The sequence below is a fragment of the Oenanthe melanoleuca genome, chromosome 7 (genome assembly GCF_029582105.1).
Source record: "Oenanthe melanoleuca isolate GR-GAL-2019-014 chromosome 7, OMel1.0, whole genome shotgun sequence".
NCBI classification, from domain to species: domain Eukaryota; kingdom Metazoa; phylum Chordata; class Aves; order Passeriformes; family Muscicapidae; genus Oenanthe; species Oenanthe melanoleuca.
In genome coordinates this window covers 570000-590149 of record NC_079341.1, presented here as the reverse complement: position 1 = coordinate 590149, position 20150 = coordinate 570000, and the positions used below count along the sequence as shown (strand labels likewise).

The 20150-nt window shown below is 59.6% G+C and overlaps 1 protein-coding gene across 2 annotated transcripts in view; it reads left to right on the top strand.

The window, feature by feature from the left end:
• COL18A1 (collagen type XVIII alpha 1 chain) overlaps nt 1-20150 on the top strand; it is a 36536-nt gene that overhangs the window by 14950 nt on the left and 1436 nt on the right. The window contains exons 1-41 of one of the 2 annotated variants that reach the window (XM_056495801.1): nt 2267-3685; nt 7800-8344; nt 10972-11052; nt 11143-11202; nt 11382-11520; nt 11619-11722; nt 11810-11836; nt 11926-12096; nt 12187-12213; nt 12304-12366; nt 12448-12534; nt 12673-12726; nt 12804-12953; nt 13075-13137; nt 13318-13362; nt 14147-14287; nt 14368-14430; nt 14542-14568; nt 14662-14706; nt 14828-14890; nt 15243-15278; nt 15347-15436; nt 15575-15604; nt 15711-15737; nt 15896-15958; nt 16101-16175; nt 16269-16304; nt 16422-16475; nt 16688-16753; nt 16942-17013; nt 17205-17238; nt 17369-17431; nt 17521-17564; nt 17659-17781; nt 17870-18014; nt 18160-18233; nt 18316-18444; nt 18618-18653; nt 19223-19483; nt 19567-19764; nt 20026-20141. In XM_056495801.1, coding sequence (XP_056351776.1) covers nt 2374-3685; nt 7800-8344; nt 10972-11052; nt 11143-11202; nt 11382-11520; nt 11619-11722; nt 11810-11836; nt 11926-12096; nt 12187-12213; nt 12304-12366; nt 12448-12534; nt 12673-12726; nt 12804-12953; nt 13075-13137; nt 13318-13362; nt 14147-14287; nt 14368-14430; nt 14542-14568; nt 14662-14706; nt 14828-14890; nt 15243-15278; nt 15347-15436; nt 15575-15604; nt 15711-15737; nt 15896-15958; nt 16101-16175; nt 16269-16304; nt 16422-16475; nt 16688-16753; nt 16942-17013; nt 17205-17238; nt 17369-17431; nt 17521-17564; nt 17659-17781; nt 17870-18014; nt 18160-18233; nt 18316-18444; nt 18618-18653; nt 19223-19483; nt 19567-19764; nt 20026-20141 — 5039 coding nt within the window. In that variant the 5' untranslated portion in view covers nt 2267-2373. Of the gene's footprint in view, nt 1-2266; nt 3686-7799; nt 8345-10971; nt 11053-11142; nt 11203-11381; nt 11521-11618; nt 11723-11809; nt 11837-11925; nt 12097-12186; nt 12214-12303; nt 12367-12447; nt 12535-12672; nt 12727-12803; nt 12954-13074; nt 13138-13317; nt 13363-14146; nt 14288-14367; nt 14431-14541; nt 14569-14661; nt 14707-14827; nt 14891-15242; nt 15279-15346; nt 15437-15574; nt 15605-15710; nt 15738-15895; nt 15959-16100; nt 16176-16268; nt 16305-16421; nt 16476-16687; nt 16754-16941; nt 17014-17204; nt 17239-17368; nt 17432-17520; nt 17565-17658; nt 17782-17869; nt 18015-18159; nt 18234-18315; nt 18445-18617; nt 18654-19222; nt 19484-19566; nt 19765-20025; nt 20142-20150 lie in introns of those variants that run through there. The other variant, XM_056495803.1, reaches the window with a different exon arrangement.

Genomic DNA, 20150 nt, shown 5'->3' with positions numbered 1-20150 from the left:
GCTCTTTTCCCCCACCTCTAGTTTCTCCTCTCTTTGCCCTTTCCCTCCCCTTTTTCCCCCTCTTTATTCTTATAGCCCAGGACTGAGCCCTCAGTGCCTTCTTAGGGCAGCCCAATCTCCCTTTTCCTGAGGAACCATGCTGCAGCACCAGATGCCAGACAGTTTTGGAAAGATGCACCCAGCCTCTTTGGGAGGGAACTGGGAGCAGGGTGAGCGTCCAAATTTACTTTTCAAGAAGTCCAAGATTATGGCAAGCTGGCAGCAGCATCTCGTGGAAGTGTGCAAAGCACTTTTTGGGAGCCTTTAGCCTGGAGGAGGCTAAAACAAGGGGTTTTCCCTGCTCTGCCAGCAACCAGCTGCCATGGTTTCTCCCTGGGGGAATACTTCTCCAAAATATTTCGCCAGCTGGTGCCTTCCCTGTCCCTGCCTTGGCTGCTTGGTCAGTGGTGGAGCTGGTTGCACTGGGCCAAGATGCTCTAGTGCCACCTATGCCACCAGTCCATCCTCAGGGCACCTATTTTGGAAATCCCTTTTTTTGGGGATGCCCCAGCCCTGACTCCTTTCCAGGGAGCTGCCAGCGAGGAGGTGTGCAGTGAAACGAAGATCATTGACTTAATGAGAGTGTCCCATGGGACTGCTGCTCCACTTGGCTGCCATGAGCTGCCTAATCCTAGCAGAAGGGAGAAGTGGGAATTTTTCTGGCTGGGCATCCTGTCTGCACACGCTTGGGCTACCCCAGCAGGGTGCTGCTGCCCAAATCCTCCTGGGAGAGACCAGGCAGCTCATGGGGGCATGTGATGCTCCCCACCCTGGGAGCTGCACAGCTCCAGGATGGGAGAGGCTGGTTTTGCATCCCACCAGTGGGAATGGAAGCAGCAGTCACTCCTATCCCTCTGGGATGTGCCAAGGAGTCCTGCACCGCACCCTGGCCCCAGGGCAGCTGAGCCCAGTCGGGACACGCCAGAGAAGGTTGGCAGACACCTGGCTCCCTCCCCAGGCTGATGGGAGTACGGGAGCTCCGGGAGGGGCCGGGTGGAAGCTCTGCCATCCCGGCTATCCCATGTCCCGTTCGGACTGGGGGGGCTGTTCCACTGCAGGCACCCCTAACAGCATCGGTCATGGGGAGAGCTGCTGGCAGCAGCAGCTGCCATCTTCTGGGGAAAACTCACCCATTTCGCTTCAAAAGTAGTGTGGGAAATGTTGCACGAAGCAAAATGGATATCTGAGCATTTGTCTCGGTGATTTTCCTGTGTATTTTTAAAGTGGAGAATCAGCTCTGGCATGTAGAGATCTCCGCTCTGTAGGACCATGTTGTGGCTTTCCTGGTCACACAGCCAAGGGGAGCCAAGATTGCCACCTCCCCATCAAACCCCTGGCTCAGGGACACTTGAGCCATGGAAGTGACGTGCCTGGTGTCACCACAGCAGTGCCATGGGAATGCTCCATCTCTGCTTGGCCATCCCTAGGAGAGAGGGGCACTGTCACCAGAGTTGGATAAGTGGATTTGAGGGTAACTTTTTTAAGCTGAGGCAAAGAACAGTTGAAATTTCTGGGGTGTGGGAGAGTGCCAGCGCTGCCCAGGGGAGATTTGCATCCCGAGCTCCAGGAAAACTTGTGACTGGGAAACTTGTGATTGCTCAGACCTGGCTTCGAGGCGTTGCTGGCTTGTGATGCCTGGGGGGCAGGAAAGCTGCGGTGCCCCCCTGGCCATCCTGCGACAGCACCTGGGGGGTCCTGGCCCTGTAACCGAGCCTGGAAAGCGGCTTTAAACCCTTGGCTTGGGGGACTTGTGTTTCTAGCCGGTGGAGATATTGGAAATGCTTTCTGGGATTTGTTTCCCTCCTCGTTCAGTTTTGCTCTGAGATTATAACCTTTACCCGAGGCCTGAAGTGGGGTGTCCCCCCAAAGCTGGCCATGCATGAGGACCATGTCCATGCAGGACCCCACCTTGTACAGCTCCAGATGCTGCTGATTTAACCGGAGCCACCGAGCGGGGAGAGAGGATTTAGGATTTTCTAGGCAGGAAGGAGTTAAACATCTGGGAGCAGCTGCTGGGACAGGCAGAAGGGTGCGTCTGAAGGCTGGCTTGGCTCCCAGAGGTTTTGGGGGGCTCAGGTGGGTCCCCGGGCGGGCGGCGGGGTCCCCGCGGGGCCGTGCCGGCAGCGGGAGGCTGGCGCTGGGAGAGGAGGGCTCGGCGCGGCCACTCCTCCCTCTGCTCCGCTCCGGTTTGAAGGGTCGAGTGCCGGAGCTGGGGAGGAGAGAGCGATGTGAGCAGAGTCTGGCCGGGGCAGAACTCCTGCCTCTTCCCTCCTTTCCTTCCTCCAGCCTCCCCGCTCCGCTCTCGGGAGCAACGGAGCTGGTTTTCCCTTTCCCATGGCCCCACCTCGCTTGGGATTTCTGCTCCTCCTGGCTTGCTGCTTGTCCTGCTCCGAACCGCAGCTCCTGGACTGGGTTTGGGACAGCACGAAGACCACAGGAAGCCCAGCAGCACCCGGCAAGGGAATCCCGGCGTCGGAGCCGCCAGCCTCGGCAGCAGCTCCGGCTCCCAGCCCGTCCCCAGTGAGGTGGGGTGGCGAGGCGGCAGGGAATGTCACCACTCCACGGCGGCAGGAGCCAGATCCTGCTGCAGCAGCGCCTGTGGGTGAGGGAACCACGGAGCAGTGGGACAGGAGTGCCACAGGGCTGCTGGAGAGCACGGCACGGGCAAGCACCGCTCCTCCCCACATCATGTCACCTGCCCCAGGTCAGCAGGTGGCCAGCAGCTCCAGCAACAAGCCTCAGCTCCTGGGGACAGCGACCCCCAAGGACCCACAGCTCCTGGGGTCAGGGAACACCAAGGACCTGCAGCTCCTGAGGATGAAGACCACCAAAGAACTCCAGTTCCTGGGATCAGTGAGTCCCAAGGAGCTCTTGGGGACAGGGACTACTGAGGATCTGCAGCTCCTGGGGTCAGGGACCACTGAGAACCCACAGCTGCTGGGGTCAGGGACCACTGAGAACCCACAGCTCCTGGGGTCAGGGACCTCTAAGGACCTGCAGCTCCTGGGGTCGGGGACTACTGAGGACCTGCAACTCCTAGGGATGATGAGTACCACAGACCTGGGATCAGTGAGCCCCGAGGAGCTCCTGGGGACAGGGACTACTGAGGACTTGCAGCTGCTGGGATCAGGGACCACTGAGAAGCCACAGCTCCTGGGGTCAGGGACCTCTAAGGACCTGCAACTCTTGGGGTCAGGGACCACTGAGAAGCCACAGCTCCTGGGGTCAGGGACTACTGAGGACCTGCAGCTCTTGGGCCAGGGGACCACTGAAAACCCACAGCTCCTGGGGTCAGGGACCTCTAAGGACCTGGAGCTTCTGGGGTCGGAGACTACTGAGGACCTGCAGCTCCTGGTGATGGAGCACACCAAGGACCCACAGCTCCTAAGGACAGGGACCACCAAGGACCCACAGCTCCTGGGCCAGGGGACCACTGAGAATCTGCAGCTCGTGGCGATGAGGAGCACTGAGGAGACACAGCTGCTGAGAGCAGTGACCACTGAGAGCCCAGAGCTCCTGGGCAGCACTGAGAACCCACAGCTTCTGACAATGGTGACCACCGAGAGCGCAGAGTTCCTGGGGACAGGAGCTCCTACAGCAGTTGAGACACAGGTGTCCTTGCAGAGACCGGCGGGTCCCCAGACAGGTAGTGCGCCTTTTCCTTTCTCACCAGGTGACAGTACCCGTGAGCGGGCGGTGCCATTCCAGGACCCCTTGGCACAACCTCCCCATCACCTGCATGGAGCATCACCGAACCTATGGCATGGCACCGGCCACTCGGGGCTGGCTCTGGCCAGCAGGAACGGGAGCCAGAGCCCCCCTTGGCCTGACCAGAGGGTGGATAAGGGTGTGGATCCTCCTGCTGCTGATTACTCCGTCCCTCTGGACTTCGACTTACTAACCGCTACCATGCAGCTCTACGGGAGTGGTGGCACAGGGCTCGCATCCTTCTTTCCAGGACTGATGCCAGTAGCTGGCCGTTGCCAGCCCATCCCAGCCCACCTGCCCGTCTGCAGCATGCTGGGCACCAGCCATGTCCGATTGCCAAATTACCTCCGGCACGGCAGCGAGGAGGAAATTCAGGCAGCTTTGCATGAGTGGGAGGGGCTGCTTAAGTCGCGGTGCCATCGCTACGTGGAGTGGTTCCTCTGCTTGCTGCTGCTCCCTGGCTGTAGCCCCTCGGTCCCTGTAACCCCCCCACCGTGCCAGGGCTTCTGCGAGGCTGTCAGAGACCTGTGTTGGACTCACTTGGCTGGCGGGCGCCTGCCCCTGCCTTGCGATGCTCTCCCTGAGGAGGATGAAGGGGTTTCTTGTGTCTTTATTAATGCTTCTGCAGGTAATGTGGTGACATCCCTGTGCCATGTCTCCCCTGCCCAGGCTCCCCCTGGCGCTGGGGGATGTTTCTGCCTTGTGCCCGTGGGATGCTGCCGAATCCAAAATCGCTCTCCATCCAGCCTTGGCTTTTCCAAACAGAACTGGCAGGTTTTGGCTCCCTCCACAAGGCTGAGCATTGCTCCTGGTGAATCACTGGGGCCAGCACAGGGGATTCTCCCCAGGTGCATTGTGCTGGCATCCAGAGCCAGTTTCCAGGTGCCACGGGGCTTTGGGGTGTCCATCCTGGCTGGGATCAGAGCACTTGGAGACCTGGCAGCTCCCCGTAGGAGCAGGGCAAGGACTCAGACTCCGTGACCACCCAACCACAGCACCATGGGGGAGAGGAGGTTTCAAGGTGACCCTCAGCCATGCCTGCCTCCTGCCCTCTCCCGGAGCAGCACTTGGGGTTAATGATTCACCCGATGGCGGCTAATGTTTGATCCCTGCTGCTTGGAAATGTGGGAGAGGTTCCTTCACCCCCAGCTCCATCATCACAGGTGGCTGTGACCTTCCAGGGACCCAGACAGGGCAGGGGGGTGAGAGATGGGAGCGGGGAGTGACTGGTGCTTGGAGAAATGCAGTTGGGATGAAAGCTGGAGCTCCCCCCGCCTGCCAAAGCCTCTGAATGAGGCTGTGTTCCCTGCCGACCCCTGCACCCTCGGGGTATGGCTGGGAAATGCCAAGGAGGAATGCCGAGACTGGGGGCTGGCAAACCAGGGTCGCTCACAGGGTCCCCTTGGTGTCAAAGAGGCTCTGTTCGTGGGGGATGCACTGGGATCATGGGGATGCTCGCAGAGGAGGTGCATTCCCATCTGGGACTGCACTGTGCTTGCTTGGATGGGCAGTGTTGGGAATGAGTGGGGAATGTGGGGGCTGTCGTGCACCCCACAGAGTGACTTGTTGTGCTGCTGTGTGCTGGGGTCCCCTGAATCCTGCTCTGGTAGCATGGGCTCAGGCCAGGTCATGGCAGAGAGAGAAGGTGGTTCTGAGCACCCTGGGGATATTTCCAGTGGCAGAATCACTGCATCCAGACACATCCCCACAGACATCCTGTGCCAGCACCAAACCCACTGCAGTCCCCACCACATCTCCATGTTCCATGGTAGGTGCTTTCAGTTTGCCACAGGGATGATTGGCTGGGATATTTGGACTCTGGATACCCTTTGGAAAAAGCAGGCATGGCCTGAATGCTCTGGGGATGAGAAGGGGCACTTGACTTTTGTAGGGGAGCAGACATCTGAAGAGGTCTCTCCTTACCCCTCTGTTCCCCAGTCCCCATACAACCTCTGCCATTCAGGAAAAATGTCCGTTTGCTTTGGGAAGTGCTAGCACCCAGCTCCCACCCGGGACTTGGGGGTGAGTGGCATGTTTGAGGAGGAGGGAGACTCACAGAGCCAGTTGCAGCTCCAAGGGGAGAATGATTGCAAATTGCCCTGCTAACAAAAGCCTCTTTCAGTGTGTCCCCAGTCATCCTGAGCCCTGGGGGGACACAATGACTTGTCTGGCTGCAGGAATTGCAGCACTGGCTCTTACATCCATGTGGACCCCCAGGAGGAAGCTCTGGTTTCCTTTTTCCTTAAAACTGCTGTGAATTTGGCTTCCTCCAACCCCAGATAAACACAAACCCTGCATCCTGGCATTTGCAGTTTGAACGAGCTTGTGGGGTACTGAGCATGGGGTGACTCAAGGGTGGGTGGCAGGCTGAGAGTCTGGGGGAGGCCCACTCACTCACCCCATCAGTTTTGGTGTGGGGCTGTGCACATCTGGGATTGAAAGGGACTCCAGGATCCAGAGGTTCTCCTCTAAGCAGACTGGGGATGTCCCATAGGGAAGCCTGATCCCAGTGCAGGTCAGATGAAGGGGCTAGAACTGGTGGAAGTCTGGGAAGGAGACTTTCTCCCAGCCAGGTACTCCATTTTGGGGTGCTAGGGTTGGGAGGAACTGGGGGCTTGGGGAGCAGGTGGACACAGAGCAGTTTCAGACCTAGAGTTTCAGAGGATCGGTGTGTCTGGCTTTGGCAGAGCAAAAATTTGCCCCCACCTTTAGCTGGTGGCCCTTCTTATGTCCCTACTGCTGGGTCCCTGTCAGAGGGCTGGCACTGGCATTGAGGCTTGGCAGCAGGGGAACCTGGGAATGCTCCATGTCTCCCTGGCTTTGGAAGAGGCACCCAGGTTTTCATCACCATCCCAAGAGACGTGCTTTCCTTTTGGGCTGGGCAAGGTTGGACTGACCTTTTTTTTTTTTTTTTTTTTTTTTTTTTTAAGTGCTCTGGAGGATAATGCCTGGCTCCAGAGCTGGGTGGAGTTTCCTGGCTGATCCTCCTGGGTTCAGCCCGAGATATCTCAGGATACATCTCTGATTCCCCTCGCTCACCATGGCTCACATGAAAATCAGGGACAGAACTGGCGACACTGAATTGTGTCAGCTCCCAGTCCTGGCTCAGAATGGGGCCAAAACTCAGCTCTGAGTATCCATTCCCAGTGCAGATCCCTCAGCAGTTTCAGAGCCAGGGTGGTTGGGTTTCCTCCCTCCCAGGAAAGGAGAGGTTAAAAAGCCTCCCCTTTGGAACTGGCACCGGCCCCGAGCAGTTGACATAGGAGAGGAGGAATCCAGCGCCCGGTGTGTGGGCGATGAGGATGTGCTGGCTGCCAGAACAACGGGAGCTGGCGGACACGGTGCTGGCTCGCCCTCACCAGATGTTCAGCTGTGCTGGGTAGGAGAGACAGCTCCAGCAGAACTTGCCCAATTCCCTAATTCTCAATAGGATTTGGGAGAGGAGGCGACCTCCAAATTGAGAGCATCTGGGAAGCTGAGCTGGCTTGAGCTGCGTTCCCAGGGTGTTGCGAGGGGATGGCTCTGATTTATTCCCAGCTGGGGTGACCGTAGGATCTTGTCCCGGGATGACGCGAGGGGTCACTGTGATCCCGGAATTAGTATGGATGCAACACGCTTCCCTGGGGATCCACTGCTGTGGTGCTCCAGCAGCATCTCCTAACCATGGGCAAGACCCCTTTGGTTTTATCCCATCTCAGGGAATCTGAGCAACCTGGTCTAGTGGACTGTGTTCTTGCTCACGGCAGGGGGATTGGAATGAGATGGTCTTTAAGGTGCTCTCCCACCCAAGTCAGGCTGTGATTCTGTGATGTCCCTGCTGTGGTTGGAGGGCCAGCAGCTGGGAGTGGGGAGCATTTTGGGACGTGCTTCGGAATGATGTGGTGGGAGCAGTTCAAGGTTACTGCCTTGGCCAGTGCACAAGTCTTAGGGCAGGTGAGTGAAGGGAGCCGCTGAAGGACAGTGTATTTGGGAGGCATGGGCAGCGGTGTCCTTGCTGAGTGACCATCCTTGCCTGGCTGGTTGAGACCATGCCCTGTCCTTCCTCCTCACAGAGAGCCTGAGTGCTGAGGTCAGCCTGCTGGAGCTGATTGGGGACCCACTGACGGAGGAGATCCACAGAATTTATGGCCCCGACAACAACCCTGGCTACGTCTTCGGTCCCAATGCCAACACGGGCCAGGTGGCCCGGTACCACCTGCCGAGCCCTTTCTACCGGGACTTCTCGCTGCTGTTCCACATCCAGCCCACCACACCGCGGGCCGGCGTGCTCTTTGCCGTCACGGACTCCTCGCAGAGCATCATTTACGTGGGCGTCAAGCTCTCGGAGCTGCGGGCGGGCCAGCAGCAGATCATCTTCTACTACACGGAGCCCGGCTCGCCCAGCTCCTACCCTGCCGCCACCTTCACCGTGCCCACCCTGCTCAACCAGTGGACGCGCTTCGCCATCAGTGTGGAGGAGGAGGAAGTTATCCTCTACCTGGACTGTGAGGAGCACGAGCGCGTCCGCTTTGAGCGCTCCCCGGATGAGATGGAGCTGGAAGAAGGCTCCGGGCTCTTTGTTGCTCAGGCTGGAGGGGCTGACCCGGATAAATACCAGGTAAGAGCTCGGGTCACCCCAAGGAGCATCTCCCACAAGCCTGGGGAGATGTGACACTGCCCATGCCAGACAACCATGCTATACCAAGACAACCAGCTCCATGCGTGTCCCTAGGGAAGGGGGCACCTGAGTTGGAGGGGAAGGCAGCTTGAGATGCCACTGATTTATTCTCCTGGGGCTCACCAAGGCAAAACTCTCAAGGTGGGCTGGCAGGAGGACATGGGGTTGCCATGCAGATCCCACCATTGCCTTTTCCCAGCAAGCATGGAGCCTCTTCAGATCTCCCCGTTCCTAAAAACACCCAGCTTTAGTGGAGAAGCTGGTTTGGCTGGGAAAATGCCTCTCTTACATGGAAAAAATGCTTGGGCTGGAGCATATCTTTGCTGGCTGATGTTGGGCGGTATCTCCAGGAAGACTTTGGAGAGGGAGGAAGGATGTGATAGCTCAGCCTGTGCTTTGAGCAGGACTCATGTTCCAGATAAGGGTTATGGGGAAAATGCCCAGCTGACATGGAAATCCCCTGCAGGAGCTGAGGAGAGGAATGTCCAGGTTTATCCTGGGCTGAGCAGGATTTGCCCAGCAACAGAGGCTCTGCTGAGGGGAGCAATGTTTTCCCTGTGGAGTTCTGCAAAGCACGTTTCTGAGCTTAAACATCATCCTAACTGTACTACCTCATTCCCCCTGGATTGGCTTTGGGCAGGGGAAGCTCCTCTGGGGAGGGGTTAATCATTGATGGGCTACAAACTGGTTTGCACTGGGATTCAGGTTGGTCCTTTGAAGAGCAGCTCTTTGCTCTTGAAGAGCAATTTCTTTGCTCTTGAATGTGCTGGAAGGGCCAGTTCATGGCTGTGGAGGAGCTCCTTTCCCCAGCTGGAGGCATTTGGCACCATATGGAAGGCACAGCAACAGCCTGGAACAGAGTAGACCCTTTTAGCAGGTGATGCTCCCAGCCTTGCTAACCCCCATCCCACTGCCCGCCCCCAGCTTTCCCATGAGGAATAGCTGGCTGTGGAGGGCAGGAGGCCTTGGCTGGGTGAGAGAGGAGCGGCATCTGACTGCCTCGTGGTGTTTCCGTCAGTGTCCAGCCCTGCTTCGCCTTATCTGGAACTAACAGGGCATCAAGAGGATTAAAGCCTGGCCCTGGGTCAAGCCTCAGGATGAACTTGCTGGAAGGCAGCTGGAGGGGTGTCCTGGCACCTCTGCTCCTCCCAGCTCCTTCCTTTGTGGCTGTGGCAGAAAACGTGGAGGAGCAAAGCCTGTAGGTTATATAGAAGCCCCTGGGACAGCAGCTCTCAAGGGATCAAATGGGGTCTCAGCTGGGATAGGAGGGTTCATTTTCAGGTGGGTGTAGCACCTGGGGACATGGTTTAGTGGGGGACCTGGCAGCTCCAGGCTAATGGTTGGACTTGATAGTCCTAGAGGGCTTTTCTAGCCTTAAAGATTCCATGATTCTGTGGATTCACTGTAAGATCTGTGGTGCTGCTGCTCTCTTTATCAGAGCAAAGAGGCTGCAAAGGGCCCCTATCACCATCCCTTGTGGGACTGCCTAGCTTCTGGTCTTGGAACTGGCTTGTTTCCCATGCCTCTGGAAAGAGCCAGGTTTCAGCCTTGCAGCCCCTGCCCAGCACCACCAGCATGGCTTGGCAAGCCATGTGCCGGAGCTGGCACCACATGGGCTGAGCAGAGGTAGTGGCCAGACACCCAGCAGAGCTTTTACAGGGATCTTTTGGCTGTGCTCCTTGTTTTTCCTCTCCCAAGGACTCCCTGGCCACAGCTGACTGCCCTGCCCCACACAAGGACAGCTGGCAAGTTCTGCAGCCCATATGTTGTATTTGCTGGGGTAATCTGCACTTCCTTACTATTTATTTGTGTTTTACAAATGCCGTGCGCATCCAGGCCACTTGTTTATACAAGAAACCACCACAAATCCATTCCTAAGGATGCTGCCTCCAGGCAAACCCAGCAGGAGAGGTGGTGTAGGTACCAGCTAGAACCCCAGAGCTCCCACTGCAAGCGGGATCACCCAGCACATCCCAGAGCCCTCGCTGCAGGGTGGGACACAGGGATGCTGTCGGGATGGGAGTTTGCCAAGCTGGGATGCTTGCCCATCCGTCTGATCCCAGTGGGGAGGAGCAGGGAACCACGCTGGGAAGCGAGCTCAGAGAGAGGAGATACCTCCCCCTTGGTGTCTTTTCTTTGGGCAAGACACCTAAAATAATATTTGAGCTGGCCTGAAAGCACAGCGCACCATGTCCGGGCAAGGAAACATGATGGGCTTAGGAAAATAAGGGTTGGGGCAGTCGCAGTTCAGCCAGGCTGTGACAGAATATGAATGAATTATAAGTAGATTAAGTTATATAATAAATATATTATAAATATATAATTTATATATAATCTTAAGATTATATCAATTAAAAAATTATATCAGTTCCTCTCACAAGCAAATGCCCCCATTTGGGTGGTGACCTCTTCCAGCTGCTCGCAGTGCTGACACCGGATTTCATCCATCCTTTTTCTCCCACTCCACTTGGTGGTGGCCGAGTGGCACAGCAGGTCACATCACAGCAGGTCACATCACAGCAGGGTGGCTTGTCTGTGTCCCCCACCCATCCGTGGTCTCCTTGCAGGGGGTGATTGCAGATTTGAAGCTCCGAGGGGACCCGCGGGCGGCCGAGCGCCAGTGCGAGGAAGAGGAGGATGATGCAGAGGTGAGCGCTGGCAGCACGGCCAGGCAGGCTCAGGGGTGCCCCTGCCGTGCTCCCAGATCAGCCCTTACCCGTTTTCCCGGGCAAACACAGGTCTCCGGGGATTTTGGCAGCGGGATGGAAGGTGGACAGCAACCCTCTGGCAAGGTTGAGGTGAGTTGCTGCCTGCAGGTGCTGCACTCAGGGCGAGACCCCAAAATTCTAGGGACGAGGAGGGCTGAATGCCTTGCATGGCTGAGGTCATGGATGCTTGATAGTGTCCCAGCAGCTGTCCCCATGGGAAGGCACTGAGGGGTGAGCGGTGCCACGGTGTCCCCTTGTTGTTGGTGCAGGCTGTCCCAGGGCTGGTGGATGCTGTCCCCGTGACCTCCCCCCCCGTGGCGGGGGGCAGCGGCCCGAGGAGTGGCGGGGGGTCCCCACAGCAGGCTGAGAGGACCAGGGCGGAGGAGAGGCTGCGGGTCTCCACAGGAGGTAATTCCAGCTGCTTTCCCCTTCCCCAGGGCACACAAGGGGGGACATGGTGGTGTGGCCGTCCCTAACCACGACTGGGTCCATTTCCTTTTCCACAGACACCAGCCGGAAAGGCGAAAAGGGGGAGAAGGGAGAGCGTGGCTTGAAAGGGGATTCGGGGACCAGTGGCATCATAGGGCCAGGCAGTGTCAAGGGTCAAAAGGTGGGTGAGAGCTGGTCTCTGTGAGCTCGAGAGTGCCAGTGACATGTCTGTGTTTGACACACACCTCTCTCTGTTTCTGATCCTCAGGGCGAGAAAGGAGACCTGGGCGTCAAGGTGAGCATTGCTGGGGAAACTGGCACAGCCCTAGCTGGGCTGCCACCTCAGGCACCTGCCACCCATCCCCGTCTTCCTCCTCTCCCCAGGGCAGTGCTGGATTTGGCTACCCTGGCTCTAAGGGCCAAAAAGGAGAACCAGGTGACCCTGGACCCCCCGGGACGCACTCTCGGCACGCTGATGGCTTGGTGGTGGAGCAGGTCACTGGCCCCCCAGGGCCACCAGGGAAGGACGGAGCCCCTGGCAGGGATGGCGAGCCTGTGAGTCAATTCCCCCTGCCAACAGGGTGTCCCCTCTTCCCCCACCCTACCCACCTGCACACTGACCTGTCCCCTCTCTGCCGTCCTTAGGGAGATCCTGGCGAGGATGGCAAACCTGTAAGTGGGGTGGAGGGGGTGGCAGGGTGATGGGGGACAGCCATTCCCTTGCCTTGCCACCTGCTGATCCCCCAGTGCTCCCCTTTGCAGGGTGAAATGGGGCCCCCGGGGTTCCCTGGGATGCCGGGGGAGCCAGGTCTGAAGGGGGAGAAGGTGAGTGCCAGTGCTGCCCCCCACTTCCTCTCACTGCCAGCTCAGCTGCACCCTCAAACCATGTTCTCTCCTCTGTGCCAGGGTGACCCAGGTGTGGGGCCGAGGGGACCCCCTGGACCACCTGGCCCTCCAGGACCACCGGCACCCCCTTCCAAGAACGACAAGCTGGTGGGTCACAGGGACCTGAGGGATGGGGGGGCAGGGGGGGTCCATCAAGCCATGGAAGGGGAGAGTGCTGCCACCAGCCCCTGGGCAAGCCCCAGTGCCACCAGGTGCCCTGACATCTCCCTTGCGCTTCTCCCCCAGACCTTCATCGACATGGAGGGCTCTGGCTTTGCTGGTGACCTGGAGAGCCTGCGGGTGAGTGGGGGCGAGTGCCTGTCCCGCCAGCTGGGAGTGGGGGGACACGCTCAGCCACAGCCCCATGTCTCTTCTAGGGTCCACGAGGGCCACCTGGTCCCCCAGGGCCACCTGGCGTGCCCGGTTTGCCAGGAGAGCCAGGACGGTTTGGGATGAACCGCACAGACCTGCCGGGACCACCGGGGCTGCCGGGCAGGGATGGGATCCCTGGGCCCCAGGGGCCAGTGGTAGGTCTGCGGGGTGGCCACAGGGACCCATCCCAGGGCCACACTGTGGGGGTGGGGAGCTCGGTGCACACCAGCCCTGCTGGGTTTTCCTGTGCTGGAACCAATTCCTGGGGTCTGACAGGGTCCTCAGGGTCCTCCAGGAAGAGACGGGGAGGCTGGGCAGCCAGGCCCCAAAGGAGAGCAGGTGAGTGTCCCCTGTCCCACATGCCCCAGGAGCATGTCACAGCTGTCCCACAGGGCAGCTGGCACTTCTGGCACATCTCTGGGATGCCCCAGCTCCTGGGCTGGGGAGCACCATTCTGCTCCTGCCGGGAGCTGGGCAGCTCCTTCACACCCTCTTCTCCCTCCTCCTCCTCCTTCCCAGGGCGATGTGGGTGACCTTGGCCTCCCTGGCCTGCCGGGACCCAAGGTACTGTGCCTGGCGTGGGGTTTTTTGGGTTCTCCATTGCAGACTGGGGACAGAGATGTTGCCTGGGGTAGCCATCTTGCACAGGAAGGGAGAGGGGGGTGCGGCTGTTTGTGTTCCTCCCAGTTCAGAGCCACAGCTCAAAGGTGCATGGAGCTGCTGACCCCACAAAGGATGCTCACCGGGCTCCTGCCACCCTGCCTTGGCTTTGCTCCAGGCACTGGCACAGGCACCCTTGAATCCCCAAAGGTGAAAGTAAAGGCTTGCTGGGAGCCCCTTAGAGATAGGATGCTGCCCCTTGGGATGACCATCCACTGCAGCCTGAGCTGGGGGCAAAAACCTCAAAAATTAAGGTTTCTTAACCTTAATTCTAACTTTCTGCACTCCTGCAGCACCCAGAGGGCAGATGGGGTGGCAGGGGGTATAAGGTCCAATCCTGTTGCTTCCAGACCCATTGCAATGCCAGGAATGCCTGTAAGAATTCCTTCATGGCACTGAGCTCTGCTGCAGCACTGGAGCCAGCCCCACGTGCAAAAACATTCCCAGTCATGATTTTAGACGAGCCTCTGGTGGCCACTGTGGACATTACATCGGGAGCTGGTGGGATGAAGGGTGCCCGAATTGGGCAATGGGTCCAAGGCTCCAAGACAGGGGAGCATCAGGGCTCTCTCTCATCCGTGTCCTGTCCCAGAGGGGATTTGAGAGGGGATGCTCTGCCTCCTGCTTGCAGGTTCCAGGTAGCGGCCGCTGCCACCTTCCATCTGTCCCTTTCTTGTCCCCTTGGCAGGGCAGCAAAGGAGAAACAGGACCAGCAGGACCCCCAGGAGAAATGGGCTTAGCTGGCCTTCCCGGGCCCATTGGACCGCGAGGGCAGCCAGGGCCCCCCGGCCCCCCGGGACCACCAGGGCCAGGCTACGAGGCTGGATTTGTGAGTGGTCACTCAGTGATGGGGTGGGATGAGCTGGAGCCAGGGACAGACACAGCTCAGCCCCTTCTCCCTGCATTTAGAGTGACATGGAGGGCTCGGGGCTGCCATTCACTCCTGGACCACCTGGGCCTGAAGGACCACAGGTAGGGCTGTTCCTGCCTTTTCCCTCCTTCCATCCTGCACTCCCTGGGGTATTCCCTGCTGTCATGTCCCCTGCCATCACACAGTGCTCATGGTCCCCTTGTTGCTTACAGGGTGTGCCAGGACTGCCGGGGGTGAAGGTGAGGAGCCCTTCCAACCTGCTCCTGCCTCCATCCATGTAGGATGCCTGCAGGCAGCCTGTGGGGATGCCTCTGACACCTCTTTCCTTGCAGGGGGAGGTTGGCAGCCCTGGACAGCCCGGCTTGCCGGGACCAAAGGTAGGAGCCTTGAGAGACTGGGATGTTTTCGTGCCAGCACCTGGGTGTGCAGGGCAGTGGGCAGGACCCCTGTGCTCCCCGACCTGGGGCTGCATCCTGCCCTTTCCCACTTCCATTGCAGGGAGATGCTGGCATGCCTGGCCTGGATGGCCGCCCTGGCCTGGAGGGCTTCCCTGGACCACAGGTAGGAGCCTCAGCCCCCAGTTCCAGAAGACCTCCCCACACTCCAGGCAGGGCACCCTTGATTGCAGCAGCTCCATCCCCAGCAGCCGAAATTCCCCCTCCCTGCTGTGGGACTTGGCTCACCGTGTGCTGGGGGTGCCCACACTCCTTAGGATCCTGTATCCCCCACCTTGCCTCCCCACTGGCCACCACCTCTGCTGAAAATCATCGCAGCCTGGCTCATTTCCTGGAGCTGGAGGCAGAGGTGGGGTTGCCTGAAGGATTTTTTTGAGCCGGAGGTGGGAGGGGGTCTGCACTGGTGAGCCAGCGTCTGTCTCCATGTGGTGCTCACTCCTTCCTGCTCCTCTTTCCAGGGACCCAAAGGTGACAAAGGCAGCACCGGTGAGAAGGTAGGTGGCACCAGGAGGGATGGGAACCAGCCAGTGGTGGCCCTGGGCTGATGGCCTGTGTCTTCCAGGGAGAGCGAGGCCAAGATGGAGTGGGGCTGCCTGGCCCCCCTGGCCCACCTGGTCCCCCTGGACAGATCATCACTGTGTCCAGTGAAGATGTAAGTGGTGGCACCTGCCTTCAGCACAGGGCAGGGGAAGGGGTATTCCAGCAGCTATCATGAGGGAGACCTGGCCAGCTGCTCTGACCCTCAGAGCCAAAATCAGTGGGAAAAACCTCATTTTGTCTCTTTTTGCAGAAGTCCTTGGTGGCTTTTCCTGGTCCAGAGGTAGGTGCCCTCCTGCCACCTGTGACACCTCAGCAGTGCCAGGAGATAACCCAATTTTTGGAAGGAGGGGGTTTGTTCTTAGGAGCATCTCTGCTTCTCTCTGCAGGGCAGACCAGGCCACGCTGGCTTCCCGGTGAGTTAGTGACACATCCAAGGACCACAAGGTGGCTCTGGTGACAGCTGTGGTTGCCAGTCCTGCTGTGTTTTGCTGCAGTGGTGGTGATGGAGGGGGAGTTTGGGGCCTGCCTTTGCTGGATTGGGAATGATGTGGGCTCTATGTCGTTCCTGCAGGGTCCGGTGGGACCGAAAGGAGACCAGGGGTCAACTGGTCTCCAGGGTGCCCCAGGGTTGAAGGTAACTGCTCCAGGCCACCTGCACCCCATGGGGTGGTCACATTCCTGGCCCCCCATTCTACCTGGCCACCAGGTGACACCAGCCCTGTCACAGGAGGGAGCCTGATCCCTCTGGGTCACTTGTACCTACTCTTCTCTTGCAGGGGGAGAAGGGGGAGCCCGGCGTCATCATCAGCCCTGATGGGACCGTGGTCACTGCCAAGGTGAAAGGAGAAAAGGTGGGTTCCTGGCAGGAATGGGGGGCACATCTCCATGGGACAGGTGACAGGTGGTCCCAGTGGTGATGCCCTTTCCCTCTCCATTGCTTGCAGGGGGAGCCGGGACTGCGGGGCCCGATGGGACCATCGGTAAGTCACCATCAGCATCCTCCTCCTTGTGTCCCATGGGGAGGGATGGGAATGATCCTAGGCACAGGGGGTGCCCCCATGCTGAGCACCCTCATCCTCATCTTCCCTCCCTTCCAGGGTCCCCCAGGACGAGCAGGAATGAAGGGAGAGATCGGCTTTCCGGGCAGACCCGTAAGACCTGCTTCCGGTTTGTTTGTGTCCATCGCCTCCGCTGCGTCCCCCTCCCCACCTGCACGTCCTGCCCCCGCTGAGCCCCACACCCTGCCGTGTCCCTGAGGCGTGGGGCGCTGCCGGGGTGTCAGAGGTGACTCTGGAGCACCAGATGTGGCACCAGGGGCTGGCAGGGGGACGGGGACAAGGCTCATTATGCTGCTCATTTGTAGGGACGTCCCGGCATGAATGGGCTGAAGGGCGAGAAGGGTGACCCCGCAGATGTGCTGGGCTCACGGGTGAGCACTGCTGTGACCCCCCAGCTGCTGGCCCTGTAGGCTGGGGCACACACCTCAAGAGTCTCTCTGAGGACCCCAATCCCCTTAGGCAAAGGGCACGTCTCCTTCTCTCAAGGGCTGGTTGTCCCCCTCCATGGTGGGGACTGTCTGCTTTGCAGGACCTTGACAAATCTTCTCACCCCACACAGGGTCTTCCAGGCCCCCCAGGACCCCCTGGGCCCCCTGGACCCCCTGGCAGCATAGTCTACAACAATGGCAACGTGAGTATCCCCATGGTCACCATGATGGCCATGCTGGTGACTAGGCCCCAGTGTCCCCTGCCTGCCTGGAGGGCACTCAGGATTCTCTGGTGACATCCTGGCTGGGGCTGGCATGTGGGATGTAACCAGCATTAGGGGGGGTCCCCGAGGATGCTGCTGTCTTTGCAGCCCCTTCCTTTGCATCCCCACAGACCTTCAGCGACTCCAGCCATCCAGCATTCCCTGGTAAGGGGGTGTCCCTCTCCCAGCCTTCTCTGGGCAGTTCAGGGAACTTCGGCAAAGCAGGGCTGGGGGGAAACTCCCTCCCTCCCTTAGAGCTGCAGCTCTGAGATGGCATCTCTGCTGCTCCCCACAGGCTTCCACCAGTTCCAAGGACAAAAGGGAGAGAAAGGTGACACTGGACCCCCAGGACCCCCAGGTAGGTGACTGGTCCCTGCTGGCAGAGGCAGGCAGGGAGTGGCTCATGCCTGTCCCAGCTCCTCTCTTCTCCTCTCCCTCTCTCCACAGGACAGTTCCCCTACGACGCAAGTCACTTCAGTGCCAGCCTGCGGGTAAGCCCTTTGCACACTGGCAGCTGGAACCCAGCATGATTTGGGGTACACAGTGCACCTCAGCTGCTCACCCTAAGGCTGTGCCATCCCACAGGGTGACAAGGGGGATGCAGGTCCCAAGGGTGAGAAGGGTGAGCCGGGCAGCACCCCACTCTACAGCCCTGGAGTCTCTGGGCTTCCAGGGCCTCCAGGGCCCCAGGGATACCCCGGACTGCCAGTGAGTACCTCATGGGATGGGGAGTGAAGGGAGGCGCAGTGGCATCCCTGGGGGCTTTGATCTAACAGATCTCTCTCACACTGCCTAGGGTCCCAAGGGGGACAGCATTGTTGGGCCACCGGGGCCTCCAGGACCTCAGGGTCCTCCTGGGATTGGATATGAGGGGCGGCAGGGCCCCCCTGGCCCTCCTGGTCCGCCTGGGCCACCCTCCTTCCCAGGTCCCCACAGACAAAGTGAGTACCTGCTCTACTGCATTCCTCCATGCAGCCCCACATCCCTCCCTGCCACCCCCAGCATCCCTGCTTGTATCCCTCCTTGCAGCTCTGCATTCCTCCCTGTACTGCACCTCTCCCCATGTCACCCTCCTTCCCCCCACAGCTGTCAGCATCCCTGGACCCCCGGGACCACCAGGACCTCCTGGACCACCGGGCACCAGTGGGATGTCCTTGGGGGTGAGTCGGGGCTCTGGGCAGTGCTTGCACGTGGTAGGTACAGGCAGCCATCCCTGAGCCCCGCCCCGGGCTATGCCCGCAGCTCCGGACCATGCCCACGTACCAGGCGATGCTGAGCGCGGCACACGAGCTGCCCGAGGGTGGCCTCGTCTTCCTGAGCGACCGGCAGGAGCTCTACGTCCGCCTGCGCGGGGGCTTCCGCAGGGTGCTGGTGAGTGGGGCCGGGGGCACCCGGCCGGGGCTGCACTGCCCAGCCTGGGGACAGTGCGGACAGCCCCGCCCGGGGCTCGGGGGTGACTCCCGGTGATGCTCGGGGTCCCCCTGCCCGTGCACAAGGAAGAGGAGGGGGGGGCAGCTGGGGTCTCATGTGCCATGCCCTTGCAGCTGGAGGAGCACAGCCTGATCCCCAGTTCGGCTCTGGTGAGTCCTCTGTTCCCCGTGCACATCCTCATCCTTATTCTCCATCCTCACCTACATCATCCCATCCCAAACCATCTCCGTGCCCAACCACCTTTATCAACTTCATCCCCTTCTCCACTCATCCCCAACCAGATCAATCCCCATCCCCATCCCCATCCCCATCCCCATCCCCATCCCCATCCCCATCCCCATCCATCTAACCCCAACCATCTCCATGTCCAACCATCTGTATCCATCAACAATGAACTTCATCCCCTTCTCCATTCATCCCCAACCAGATCAATCCCCCTTCTCATCCTCACCCCCACCCCCATCCCCATCCCCATCCAACCCCAGCCATCTCTATGCCCAGCCATCTCTATCCATCAACAATGAACTTCATCCCCTTCTCCATTCATCCCCAACCAGATCGATCCCCATCCCCAATCATCTCCATCCCCATCCAACCCTAACCATCTCCATGCCCATCTTCATCCAACAACAACCATCTCCATCCATCCCCAACATTCTCCATCCCCATCCCCACTTGGGCCACCACGCCCCCCCTCATGCCATGTCCCCCTCCCCAGGACAACGAGGTGTACGACAAGCCGCCCACCCTCCACTATGCCGGCCCCCAGCCCCGTGGGCCCCTGCACCCGCTCCGCAACCACGTCCCCCCAGCCACTGCCCGTCCCTGGCGAGGGGACGAGGTGGTGGCCAACCAGCACCGCCTGCCCGAGCAGCCCCTGCTCCACCACCAGCATGAGCTCATCAATGGCTACTACATCCAGCGCAGGCCAGACCCTGCCCCTGTGGCCGCCCACGTGCACCAGGACTTCCAGCCTGCCGTGAGTGCCACATGCTGACCGAGGGGAGCTGATGGTGGCAGCCAAAGCTGTGTCCCTCAAGCTCCGTGGTCCCCTCTTGGCAGCTTCACCTGGTGGCCCTGAACACCCCGCTGAGCGGCAGCATGCGTGGCATCCGGGGCGCCGATTTCCAGTGCTTCCAGCAAGCCCGGCAGGTCGGGCTGGCCGGCACCTTCCGCGCCTTCCTGTCCTCGCGCCTGCAGGATCTCTACAGCATCGTGCGCAGGGCCGACCGTGCTGCCGTTCCCATCGTCAACCTCCAGGTATGTGTGTCCCCATCCCCTTCCCGACACGCTCTGAGGGATCGTAGAATAGGATCACATAGTTATTACAGTTGGAAAAGATCTCTTTAAGATCATTGAGCCCACCTATTAACCCAGCACCACCGAAGTCTGGGATGCAGAGCATTCATCATGAAGCATCTCCTTCCCAGAGGCTGCTGGGGCTTGGAGTTTCTGGGGTGCTCTAGGGGTGCAGGCAGAGCTAAACTCCCTTCTCCTCCATTTTCCCACCCTTCCCACCAGGATGAAGTGCTCTTCAATAACTGGGAAGCCCTTTTCACGGGCAGCGGGGCCCCGCTGCGAGCTGGCACCCGCATCCTCTCCTTCGATGGCCGGGATGTCCTACGGGATGCGGGATGGTGAGTGCT